Here is a 13,850-nt window from a genome sequence, read left to right as displayed (position 1 = left end):
GTGAGAGACAGCTGCTGGCCCCAATTGCCCCTCAGGAGCAGGGGAAGGTGGAGAAGCCCTGAGGGGCAAACGGCGCCAGCAGCTGCCGAGAACACCTGCTGATGGTGGGTGCAAGTGGCGGCTCCAGCAGCAGCAGCAGGTGTGAGCGGGGCTGGCACCAGCAGCAGGTGCGAGCACTGGGCGGGACCTCGGCATGGGGGAGCACAGAATTTTCAGTAACCACCAGAGGCTTAGGCTGATGACAGCGACCAGCGCCCTGCCTTGGTCTGGCACCCCCACTCCCCTGCTCCACCATCCTGCCGCGGACAACACCCACCATATTCCGTGCTCTGTCGCTTGCTGCCGACGGTTGCCATGTTCTGCACGAGCCCCCTGGGGGTCAGTGCACGTCATAGCGACCAGTTGTTCAGTTGTTCCACCCTTTGGTCTATTTCCATATTAGGGTTTTATATATATAGATTGTTTTTACACTATAGAAATTGAGGCTTTAAAGGGAGGAGAATCTCACCCTCCTTTGCAATCCCCAGGTGTTTCATCTCCTGCCACTGGCCTTGACTACTTCATCTACCCCCAAGGAGATACAACTAGTCAGATTGGTCAGATTCCAGGATCGTCTTTGGAATACTTGTGTTGGTGGACAGTGTTACAAAGTGCTCAGGAGTGTCCAAATGTCAGCCAGAGCCATCATCTTTCTTTGCTTCCTGCTTCATGCCTTAAACTGGCATATTTCTAGTGTGTCTCAATAATTTCTTTTTTTCTATCACATGCAGACAAATCTAGGGCCATTGCCCTGGCCAGAGGTGGGGAAGGGAGAGAAAGCGGGAGGGATCTCTCTCTATCCAGATAGTCTTGAATCAATTTCAAAAGATGTGGTCTTATTTATTAGAGACCCTAGGCCAGAGTATAGAGCAATGATAGCCCATCCAGTAACAAACAGTACTCTAATTCTCCATTTGTCATCCCCTCTTGTGTAGTTAACAAGCTTGGAGACTTCAAGCAAAGCCATGGTGTCTATGCCAAAGCAAGATCTGGACATCCTGTGTCCCTGGCTGTGGGACCATCTAATCTAAGCATAACCTCTATCCCCAACAATGCCCACTATACACATAAGTGGTTGATCTCTTATGGCTGCTATTTTTCAAGTGATGGAGAGAAAATCGAGTTAAAAGAAATCAGAAGCTGTGGTGGTGATGTCCACTGTGTACAATGTGAGTCACTAACAAACAACCCCAGATGGGAGCACACATTTTGGAGCCACGAATCCGGGGCTCCAAGTCCCTGGAAATCAGAAATTCCCTCAAATTAAGGTGGTGAACGCAGCCCCTGTGCAACCAACCAGTGTCCTGGGTGTCCACTCACCCGCGCACTCTGCCCTGCGATGAGCTGGTCGTCCTCGGTCTGAACACTTGTCCTACTGCGCACGTCATAGTCCTCCTGCTCAAAGTCAGAATCGTCCTCTAGTTCTTCTGGAGTCTAAAGATAGAGGAAAGAGAAAACTCATTATATTTTTCATTGAACCTTCACCCCCATCCATCCACTTCATCACTGCAAAAGCCAAGTAGCCCCCAAAGAGAATTTGTAGGGGATTATATGTAGGGGGTTATGTGGGCAGGTAATGGCTAGAATAGCATCAGAAAAATCAAGCTGCCCTAGTTTATCTCTTTTAAAAAAATACATTTTGTTCATTACTTCCTTCTGTAGGTGTAGCAAGTCTAAAATTCTTTATATGACATGCTTTTTAAGAAAAATATATTTGTGTATTTCCACCCATACAAATATATTCTGAGAGAAAATCATCATCAATAACAATAGTTACACCTATGCTGTTTCTGTAATGCCCATTTTGCTCTATTCCAGCTCTCTTATAGTCTTAATAAGCCCCAAAAGGTTTGGTCACTTCCAGACCAATGCTGGACCTGATGAAATACCTGATGTGGTCACTAAGCCATTTAGTATACAAGTTACCACTATAGACTCTGGAGTCAAAAATGCCTGAATATGAACCCCTACATGACCATGGGAAAATCCTCCTTAGCTTTGGTCTCCAAGTCTATGGATAGGTATTGATAACAGTAGCTACCTGTATGATTGTTGTGCAGATCAAGGAATGTACTCTGCGTAGAGTGTCTGGTACATAAGCATTGTAAAAAGGAGTGCCATCATTATTACTTGGGATTTTGAAACAAATTCATTCAAATATTTGTTTTATAGTGAAGCCACCAAGTACTACATACCCACTAAGGACTAACTTTTTCATACATCGCATCCATTTAGCTAAGTACAGCACAATAACATAATTTTGGAGACTTAAGCAGAACCACGGTGTCTGTGCTATTGCAAGATCTAGGCATTCTGTGCCCCCTGGCTGTTGAGCCATCTAATTGTAATACCGAATCCCAACAAAGTTTATTATGTGTGTATGTACTTGCTTTGATGTGGCTGCAATGTTTCCAGTGATAGAGAGTTCTCATGTCCACTTAGAGGTGAGAAAACTAAGATTCTGAGAAGTTAAGCAATGTGCCCAAGTGCCTCTGAACTAGCCAATTACACAACTAGCATTTAGACCCAAACACCCAAATGTGTTTGGCTCCAAGTTGTTTCATTGTTGTAATCACAACCCCACCACCATCCACATTACAAATCAAGCAACAACTGAAGGTATGAAATGGCTTTAAAGTGAGTGGAATTAGCCCTAGCTGGTTTGGCTCAGTGGATAGAGTGCCAGCCTACAGACTGTAGGGTCCCGGGTTCAATTCAGGTCAAGGGCACACACCTGGGTTGCGGGCTCAATCCCCTGTGTGGGGTGTGCAAGAGGCAGCCAAACAATGATTCTCTCTCATCATTGATGTTTCTCTCTCTCTCTTTCTCTTTATCTCTCTCTCGCCCTTCCTCTCTGAAATCAATAAAAGTATATATTAAAAAAGAATAATAATGTGAGTGGAGTTAGATGAAATCCTGTCAAATAGGTACAGTCAGTGTTGAAGAAAAGATACACATGAATCCATGAACTCAGAAATAAGAAACCCTCCCATCTTTAATGACAATAATAATAGGTAACATGCATTAAAGGCTTTCTGTGTGCCTATCACAGTTTTCTCTAAGTGCTTTACATATACTAACTCGATTTTCTTCACAGTCCTACAATGTAGACATGATTTTCTTCATTTTAAAGATAACAAAACTGAGGTGTGAGAGGTTATACCTGTTGTAAAGCCTTCTAAGTCCGGCACTTTGAAGCATGTTGTCTAAACTATCATGCTCTGTTCATTCTAAGATGATGAACTCAGAAGGCTGCAAGGATGGTGCATGAGGAGCAAATGCGGTAGTGCTTGCGACATTCCTAGCTCAAGTATCATTAGCCTTAAGGATGATGTCACCCACAAACTGCCTCTTGGCACACAGCAGCACCTCCTCTCAGGGTGCTGTCTTTCAAAGGGAAGGGACAGTCACAAGCTGTACCAATGATGCAGTGGCTCATTCCCCATCAGTAAGGGCACATTTTCATTCTGCTGCTTTCTTTCGCTACCTCAGGGTAATTAATCAGGCATGGTTATTGATGAAGCCTTGAGATTGGTCTGACAGGCATAAAATAGGGTCCTTCATGCCAAAATCACATCATGCCTAGTAATTTTCCAAGCTTTGGCATACCCTCTTGTTTTCCTTCTCTCACCATCAGCCTTTTTAATATTTACTCGATCATCTAAAGATGTTCAATGTTCTTTCATAAGAACATTAAAGAAAGAGGGAAGAAAGGAGTTTTGTTTCTATACTTTATTAACTAAAGCAGGATTGGGGTGGGCAAAACCTGATTCAAATGACAGGTGTATTTTCACTTTGGACACAGAATATAACCTCTGGCCATTCTCACCCTTCTGGAGTGTCCTGTAGAATAATTACAGCAAGTTGGTAAATTCTGCTCACAGATGAGATGACAAGACTGTACACACTTCTCATCATTAGTTTTTGAAAAGGAGAGAGCCAAGTAAAATGGAAAATCTCACTCAACAGATAAAAAGGACAATATGACAGTGTCTATAGTACGATGGCCTTGTATTCAAGTGACTATGGCTCAGGAACCAAAATAAAGTTTAAAAATGAAGAAATGACCTGAACAACTAAATGTGTTTGTCCTAATCCTCCCTCTCCTAAGGTGTCGTTGGCTAGTCACTGAATGCTTTTCTGCCTTGCAATGATCCAGGGTACATCATGCATAGTTTGGGAGATATAAAGTTAATCCATAGTCCTGTATCTGACCCCGGGCCCAGGCCCTGTTGTTTCACACATAACCAAATTAATGGGTTCCATTCACAAAAGTTGAGCATGTAATTTCATTATAGATTATTTTCATGGTCATTCTTATGGAAAGCACCTACTGTTCGCTAATACAGATATCCTGAAACCAGGATATCATCACTACCTTCTACTCTACTCACTTAGTTTAATTTCCAATATTAAATATTTAACTCTTTTTGTCTTACATAAACATGTGCTCCTCACTATTTGTAGATTATTTACTTGTGAGTTTTTCCACTCAAAGTTTCTTTGCATTCCCAAGTCAGTACTTTTGTAGTTATTCACAGACATCCACAATATGGCACAAAACTGTGGTCACCCAAAGTGCATATATCTGGCTGAGGTCAGACACAATGTTGTGTCTTCTTGTTCAGCTCTTATGCTGGAAACAAGTGTCCTTTCTTCAGTCTACTTAGTGTTTTTTTTTTTTTTTTTTTTTTTTTTTTTTTTTTTTTTTTTTTTTGCTTAAAATGGCTTCTGAGCAAAGTACTACAATGCTGTCAAGTGTTCCTAAGGTTGTGATGCTCCTTATGGAGAAAATGCATTTGTTAGATAAGCTTCCTTCAGGCACAAGACATCATGCATTTGCTGGGAGTTCAATGTTAATGAATCAACAGCCTATATTAAATAAAGTGCCTTTAAACAAAACCACACATAAAACCAGATTGTGTATTTGATCAGTTGATAAAAATATGACCAGAGGCTCACAGGAACCTGAGCCTGAATTTCTTGGAGGAACAAGTTTCAGTATTCTCTACTCCAGTGTTCACAGAACCATTGCATAATACACTGCTGCAAATAATAATCAAATGCATGCTGGTGTGCCAGACTTTCTTATTCCCTTCTTAAATGACCATGCTGAAATCATCAGAAAATGCCTATATAGCTTATAGATCAGGCAGAACATACTTCAGCAAGAAGCAAACAAAACAAAAAAACAGTCTCATGGCCCAGCTTGTGTGGCTAAGTGGTTGAGCATTGACCTATGAACCAGGAGGTCATGGTTCAATTCCTGGTCAGGGCATATGCCCTGTTTACAGGCTCGATCCCCAGTGTGGGGCATGCAGGAGGCAGCCAACCAATGATTCTCTCTCATCATTGATGTTTCTATCCCTCTCTCCTTCTCTGAAGTCAATATATATATATTTTTTAAAATTAATAATTTAAAAAAAAAAACACAACAAACTCATGGAAGAAAAGCAGAGTAGACCTTTTCAAAAAACATACATTTTTGTTGATGTATGTATTGATGATTGTAAGGGTGACCAATGGTGAGGTTGGTATACAGGAAGGGCACATTTTGTTTATTTCAGACTGTTGTCTGGAGCTGGCCTAGAGCGCTATCAACATGAAATATGTATTGATTGCCAAAAGGCAAAGTATGGAGAATTGACCCTTCAAGACCCTTTCTGCATTTAGTTGTTTTGTTTCATTTTTTGGTGGGGAGGAGCATACATTTCTTTTTCAAAGTATAATCAACACTTTGGGAGAGAAGGAGGCATGGCCAGTTTTTCTGGGAAGGGACCAGCCCTACTTGTCTTACTGTCTTTCTTCCTGACTAAGTGCAATGAAATCTTTTCCAAGTAGACTTCATCATTATACTCAAAAGCAACCCAAGAAATTAAGTGCAAAATGAAGCCATTTGGGTGCTAAATGGAGGAGGCATTTAAAAATAACAATTTGTACATGCTGTACATTTCTCTCTTCCTGAGTTTACGTGGTGTGAAATCCATCTGATCAAATCACTGGAAATGTCGAGATGGCGGAATGACACTTCATGCAACAAAGATATGGCATTTTATCGGAAATTGTGTTTTTTTACAGATCATCAATGATATAAATGAATGATGGCTATAAACTTCCTCTGTCTCTCAGATGAATGGTTGTCACAGAAGCGTGAAGGCTAACAAAGCAGAAAAATGGCAAAAGAGGGAATATGCCCTGAGGATTATAGTGGCATTTAGTGCCAAATGCTTTGAAAACGTAACTCTCATGGTCTATTACTTTATTTTACATGTTAGTATGTAATGAAAAAAAATGATCTAATTTGTTACAGTCTTAAAAGGCTGACTAGCCTTTCTTCCCTTCTCCTCTCACTCTCCTATATTTTCTCCCTGTCACCTTCCTATCTGCCTAGGTACCTGTCCCCCAGACCCCCAAAACACAACCTACACCCATAGTAGTAAGCACTGTACTAGACAATGCACCACAGTGGAGGGGAAAGAAAAGGACAGACATTGCTTTCCAAACTTTCACAGTCTTAAGAACGTAAGAAACCTATAAGTAAATAGCATGATATATACGATCACAGGCAAAACAGTTAGAGGTAGTTAAAGGATAGGGTCAGTATTTTTGAGGGAGAAAATTGGGGGAAGGAAGACTTGAGCCAGGTCTTGAAAGATGGTAAGGTGGAACTGCCTTATGACCAGAGATTCCACTTCTAGGAATTTATCCAAAGAAACCTGAAACACAAATTTGAAAGGATATATGCACTCTTATGTTCATTGCAGCATAATTTAGAATAGCCAAGATTTGGAAGCAGCCCAAGTGTCCATCAGTAGATGAGCAGATAAAAAAGCTGTGGTACACCCTAACCAGTTTGGCTCAGTGGATAGAGCGTCGGCCTGCAGACTGAAAGGTCCCAGGTTCGATTCCGGCCAAGGGCATGTACCTGGGTTGCAGGCACATCCCCGGTGGGGGGGTGTGCAGGAGGTTGCTGATCGATGTTTCTCTCCCATCGATGTTTCTAACTCTCTATCCCTCTCCCTTCCTCTCTGTAAAAAATCAATAAAATATATTTAAAAAAAAAAAAAGCTGTGGTACATTTGCACAATGGAATATTACTCAGCCATAAAGAAGAGGCAAATCTTACTCTTTGTGACAGCATGGATGGACCTGGTGAGTGTCATGCTAAGTGAAATTAGACTAAGTGAAATTCATATGTGGAATCTAGTAAACAAAATAAACTGACAAAGTGGAGACAGACTCATAGATACAGAGAACAGACTGACAGCTGTCAGGGGGGAGGACTGTGGAAGCTAAGTGAGATGGATGAAAGAATTAAGCAAAGAAAAATAACAAAGACCCATGAACATTGCCAACAGTATGGTGGTTGCCAGAGCGAAGGGGGAGTGGGAAGAAGTAAAAGAGTGAAAAGAAGGATAAATGGTGATGAAAGAAGACTCAACTTGTGGTGTTAAACACAATTAAATATACAGATGATGTATTATAGAATTGTGTACCTGAAATTATATAATGCTACTAACCAATGTCACCCCAATAAAATCAATTTAAAAAAATAAAGCCAGACTGCAAACACCTAGAGAGCAAAACAGAAAGAAAGAAAGAAAGAAAGAAAGAAAGAAAGAAAGAAAGAAAGAAAGAAAGAAAGAAAAAGGTGGTAAGAGTTGTTATTTGTGCCCCAAAGGGAAAAAGTTTGGTAGATGTTTCAGAAGAAGCATGGATTTCAATAAGAGGGAGGAGAGACCCTTTGTGCTGCTCAGGCCACCCTGGAAGCACCATGCTGTCCTCTGCATACTACAGTGGAAGAGGATGGACACATGCTGATTTAATGATTCAGAGATACCAGAATTTGGGGACAATGCCTCTGTGAAATCCTGGAAGGACTAGGTAAATGTATTATCCAGAGAGAACAATACTAGTACACTGCAGATACTTCATGAAACATCCGAATGATCACATACTAGAAAACGAATTATCTAGTTATTGTTTTGCAATGTTGAGGGATCTTGGTTTAGATGCTCAGTGGTCATCCCAACAGAAAGATTTTCAAAATGCACACAGCAAAGAGCTTGTGGTTTCATCGAGCAGCCCAGAGACAATAGTAGAAGGTGCGAGTGAGGATACAGTCAAGGGCTACTTGTCCAATATGTTGGAGCTACTGAGCACTTCCAGTGTGGCTAGTGTCACATGTTGAAATGGCAAAGTTTTGGATACATTAGCCTGAATAAAATATATTATTAAAATTGATTTCAGTTGTTTCTATTTGCATTTTTTTAATGTGTCTACTAGAAAATTACAAATGTGGCTTACATTTTATTTCTATTGGGCAACATGTTCATCATTTCTGTTTTTGCACATTTAAGTTTATTTTAAGAAAAATTTCTGTGGCTAAAAAATGTTTTAAAACTACTATGTCAAACTGTTAATGCAGTAGGGAGAAAAAAATAGCTCATCTTACAATGGAGTATTATACAGCAGTTAAATGAAATGAGGTAAGTGATGTTTTTTTTAATAGAGATAGACAAAGACTCACTGTCGGTTAAATTCAATTGCAAAGGATACTTATGAGTTTTAAAATCTGTTGTACAGTGTGAGTACCTGACACTCAGTTTATTCTCATTTTATTTCTTAATTATTGTATATTTTCCATATGACCAACTGTAAACCTATTGTTGTCCCTCCCTGGATGTTTCCTTGCATGGGTCTATATATAATTACCCTTTGGAAGGCTCACACTGACCGGACAACAGCAGACGGAGGATGGGAATATAGAAGGGTAGGTGATAGGGGGAGGTTCACTGAAAGGTTATATAGCCTTATTGGCAATGTCTTGATTACTTGTGACAGGGAGAATGTAGCTGTGTATCACTTTCTTGTCACTATTATCACTATCAGCTAGGTAATCTTCACTTCTTTCCATCCCATGGCTTCAAGATCCTGATGGGAAAATAATGTTAGCAAGAGGAACATGGAGAATCTCAGGAGCAAAACTAAGTTGAAACCAAATTCAGGAAACAATGTAGGCCAGAAGCAGGCAGGCATCACTCTTCAGGACACTCATCACTAACTGAGGCTTGCTGGGGTCCATCAGCTCTTTATAAGTGAGAAGTTACCAATGTCTGAGTAAATGAGGAGCCAAACAGCTTGTCAAGACATTTGGCTAAGTAATTAAAAATAAAATGGTGAGTTCTCTGGAGTCTACCAGAAGGTCTGATAAGCTCTGAGCCACAGAGGCCTTACATACCCTGATCATCAGCACAGCCTTTCTGATGTCCCGAACGCCGTCATACACCAGGCGAGAGGCATCGATGAACTCATTCTCCTCAAACGGTTGAGGGATGTTGGCACTCAGGGCTTCAATCGCAACCTCCACTTGTTCGGCAAAGCGTGGCATCACTGGGTAAACAAAATGGAAAGCAGGGCATTAAGACAATCCTTCTCATGATCCTTTGTACTAGCCCTTGGGTGTTGGCTCTGAGCATTCCAACGGTTCAGTGGAGCCGCATGTCCACCTTTCCAGTCTGGGTAAACCCAGTTTAGTGGTCTTTGTGCTATTTACTCCATGAATGGTGATTGTATTCAACGGAACAAGCTTTTGAAACCTGCCCCAGGTTATGTGTTAGAACGTGAAGTATAGATTTCATGTTATCCTAACATTGAGCTGGGTTCTACTTCTGCTAGTTACTAGCTGTGAAACCTTGGCTAAGTTTTCTTAACCCTTCTAATCCTGTGTCTAAAAATTTAATAATAAACATGGCTGGTATGGCTCAGTGGTTTAGCACTGACATGAACCAGGAGATCAGGGTTCAATTCCTGGTCAGGGCACATGCCTGGGTTGTGGGCTCGACCCCCAGTAGGGGGTATGCAGGAGGCAGCCTATTGATGATCCTCTCTCATCATTGATGTTTCTCTCTCTCTCTCTCTCTTCCTCTCTAAAATCAATAAAAATATATTTGATCCTTCCTTAGGATTCAATAGGGTAATGCATATAAATGTATTAGATGGTCCATAGAAAACCTCCAGAAATATATAACAAATTTCAGATGCTAAAATCATAACTGGTGAGTAGCAGACCTTAACTTACATGATCTCATAGTAAAGTATGAATGAAAAGATCCCAACCTTTCTACTTTTACCTGAAATGCAGGACTCGGGTGTTGAAGGTGGGTGGGAGGACTGTGTAAGAGGAGAGAGGGAAATCCCGAGAGACCCCAGCAGAAAGCCCATGCAGACCAGTGGTCTCACCGATGAACTTGATCATTCCATCTTACCAGGACCACTTTGGTGTGAAAGAAGATGCATATATACTTTTCTTTAAACTAGGACACATACATAGCCACAGAAGTTTGTGTAAACTCAACTCAGTGGAATGTCTGGAATACTTAAGAAAATGATGCTGATTCACTGATTCTCAAAAACTGTAATTGGACTTGCTCAGTTGTTATCTTGTAACAATCAATTCATATGGCAAAAGAAAGCCAAGAGCACAATTCATTTTATTTACAAGGACAATAAAATAGAAACATACTTCATCTCTTTCCATTTCTGAACTTTCATGCCTGATTCGTCTTTATACTCATTTTCATTCTCTGTGGACATTTTAACATCGATTTGAATCCCTAGTGTGAGAACCTCTGATAAATTACTGTCTAGGGTCAGAGTATTCAAGATAGAACATTCCTAGAAAAAAAATGTATTTTTACTAGGAAAAGTCAAAGTTTTTTTAAAGGAGGGTTATAGGAAAACAGAACAATCATTCTTTCAAAAGAAAGTATCAAAACCAAAGCATGCATTGGGTGAATTTCCTTCCATGAGTGAACTGGTTCTCTATACTATTTGAATTTTTCATTTGGGCTTTTGAACTGCATTTATATAAGAGGAATTCGGGGGATTTTGAGCTGCCCTGCCTCAAATATGAATCCAATAAAAATACATTTCTAAAACCACCACATTCAACTCAGGCCAGTTCAACCATCCTCTTGTGTTGGGAACGAACTCTTTCACACTAAAAATTCTAGGTAATTGAAACTGAATACCTTAAGCATGAAAACATTTATTGTAGGTATTAGGTATTTTCATATGAGCACTTTCCTTTAAATTAAATTTTAAAATGCCCTTCTTTCTTAAACTGAAAATCCTAAATAATACTATCTCCTTTCTATTTTATGTTTAAGTTGCCATCATGACCACCGACAATTTTACATATTTATATGATACCATCAGTAGCACTAGGCCGCATACATTTGTGTCCCTGTTGTATAATTGATAGAAGATCAGTAATCCTACGTGTAGATGAGATAAACACTCCTACAAATCAATAAGGAAACTGTAGCTAAATAGACAAATGTTAGAACAGGCAATTCAGAGAAAGGGAAATCCTATATTATAAAGAAATGCATATTCAGATGCTTGATTTCACTAACAATTGGAAAAATGTTTATAACAATATAAACTATGAGATATCATCACATACCTATTGGGAGGGGCAAACAGATTAAAACCTAATAATATCCACTTTATTGAACATGTAGACAAAAGGGAAGCTTTCTACTGTAAATGAAGAGAAAACAGGTATACATCATTTTGCCAAACATGTTGACAAAAATCTAATAAAGCAATCTGGTCCCAACCAATGAGTTGGGACATTATCTAGAGCATGGCCAAATGTTGATTTGTAAAGAGATACTGAGTAGGAGGGCTGAGTACACTGGAGTCACAGGAATGTCTTTGCGTCTCTCTGGTTACAGTTGTTTCTTCTTTATAGGTTGTATATTCTAAGAGTTAATTAGAATATTTATATAAAACCTGGGAATAATCCCTAGCTGGTTTGGCTCAGTGGACAGTGTGTCAGCCTGCAGACTGAAGGGTCCTGGGTTCAATTCTAGTCAAGGGCACATGCTTAGGTTGTGGGCTCAATCCCCAGTAGGGGGCGTGCAGGAGGCAGCCATTCAATGACTCTCATCATTAAGGTTTCTCTCTCCCCCTCTCTCTTCCTCTCTGATATCAATAAAAAAATATTTTAAAAAAAGTAAAAATAAAACCTGGGAATAAGGATAACTGAGGGCTCTATGAAAGGCTCTATCCAAGTTCTATTCTGAGTCTTGAACTCAGGAGGAACCACTGAGAGCCGCTCACTCCAGGTTCATGGGCAGTACACCCAGGTGGGACAAAATGGACTTAGGGATAAAAATCAGGGGACAATCAATATATTAAAGTGAGTGAGTCCAGAGGTCAAAGTTTCAACTGGGAAGGGCAAACTGAAAAGAGATATCACTTGCGAGAATTTGTAAAATACACAGGAGTACTGTGTATAATTTAAAGCAATATGCATTTTTATCTCCCATGTTTTGAAAGGATATATACCACTTTCAGTAGATAGAGTGGTTACCTTTGAGAGGAAAAAGAGAGACATGTTATTAAGTAGAGATCTTAAAGAGGCCTCAAGTGTATCTTAACTCTAAGAAAAGTATTATATGAATCAGATATGGCAAAATGCTAATATTTGTTACACCTCAGGGTAGAAGGAGGTTGTTGGATTTATTAGTCTCTGTTCCTTTTATATCTTTGAATCTTTTCATAATTCAAATATTTAAAAAGCGATCAACATGTTATCCTCAAGGCTATCCTTCTTAGAGAATAAGGCTCTGAGAAAATAAAGTTCCAGCTCATGGCTCAGAACACAATAAAAATTAATTTGGTAACAGTATTAAGTGAGGAATTCCCTCACAACTTGTGACTGTGATCAAATGCTTAATATTCAACCTGAATAACTGCCAGTTGGAACGTTGAGTTAGGGAAAAACCCACCTCCTAGAGCTCAGTGCCCACACACATGTCTCCATTTGCATGAAGACCTTCACTAGAGTCTGAAAGGGTGAGCAGGGGTTGTGTGTTACATTGGTTTTTTGTGTGCAGGGTCACCCTGAAGAAGAGTTGGGGAGAAGGAAAATGCAGGAGGTGACCTGCATATCTTTGCACCTGCCTCTGGGTCTGATTCTGCCCAAAGGAGAGAGTGGAAAGCTAACTAAAATCTAAAGGGACCATTTTCACAACGGATGCTCCAGGGCCCAAAATATGCCCAGTGCTGCTCTGAAACTTAAGTTTGGAGAAGTGCATTCTGTTTGCTCCAGCATGGGGAGCAGAAATGCTCAAGGGAGATTTACAAGGATGTGGTCTTGGTAAAAACAACAGTGTTGATGATATGGCATTGTTGAAAGAGGCAGAAACAAGGCCCTTTTATAAAGAGATAGAAACAGGAAATACCATCAACTGCCCCAGGGGGGAAATGGCATAAAAGGGGATGCAAAATCCTTACTTCCAAATGGGGCCTCAGAGTACAATTTAGTGTTAATATTCCAATGGCTTTATGATACTCCACAAACTGGTAAAACCTAGAACTTGGACTCAGTTTCATTTGATTTGATTTCCTGTAACTGACGAGACATCTATTTTTCTTACAAGTCAAGGTGTTTTTTTTCTGGATTTGACCCTTAAGAAAATCTTTCTCTAAGCTCCCTTCCAAAGTACATCCAATACTTGTTTATTTAGGGCTTGGTCAACTGCTAATGCTCTTTAACCAACGTGTTTTTGCTCTCCACATTGCTGTTCCTTTTCTGTTTTATCTTTGGTTTTAAAACTGATAAGACAGAAAAACAAAGGTTTCTAGAACAACCCATCTTGACCTAAGATGTTAGTTTATGAATTCTTCTAACGCTTTAATAGGGTCTGAAAAATCAAATACCCCCAAAGTAACACTGAGATAGAAAAAGTCTCAAACGACTTCAAATACAGGGCTGATTCTGCTTCCCACTAATT

General features: G+C 40.0%; 1 protein-coding gene across 2 annotated transcripts in view; it reads right to left on the bottom strand.

Moving 5' to 3' along the window:
* CTNNA2 (catenin alpha 2) overlaps nt 1–13,850 on the bottom strand; it is a 1,104,237-nt gene that overhangs the window by 61,873 nt on the left and 1,028,514 nt on the right. For both annotated transcript variants that reach the window (XM_070429588.1, XM_070429589.1), the window contains exons 13-14: nt 9,281–9,432; nt 1,360–1,473 (exon numbers count right to left, since the gene is read on the bottom strand). In XM_070429588.1, the coding sequence (XP_070285689.1) occupies nt 1,360–1,473; nt 9,281–9,432 (266 nt within the window). The remainder of the gene's footprint in view (nt 1–1,359; nt 1,474–9,280; nt 9,433–13,850) is intronic.

The sequence above is a fragment of the Myotis yumanensis genome, unplaced genomic scaffold, assembly GCF_028538775.1.
Source record: "Myotis yumanensis isolate MYYU_CA2020_CCGP unplaced genomic scaffold, mMyoYum1.0.hap1 SCAF_11, whole genome shotgun sequence".
Classification (NCBI taxonomy): domain Eukaryota; kingdom Metazoa; phylum Chordata; class Mammalia; order Chiroptera; family Vespertilionidae; genus Myotis; species Myotis yumanensis.
Note: the sequence above shows the minus strand (reverse complement) of the source record. Positions and strands in the feature narration are given on the sequence as shown.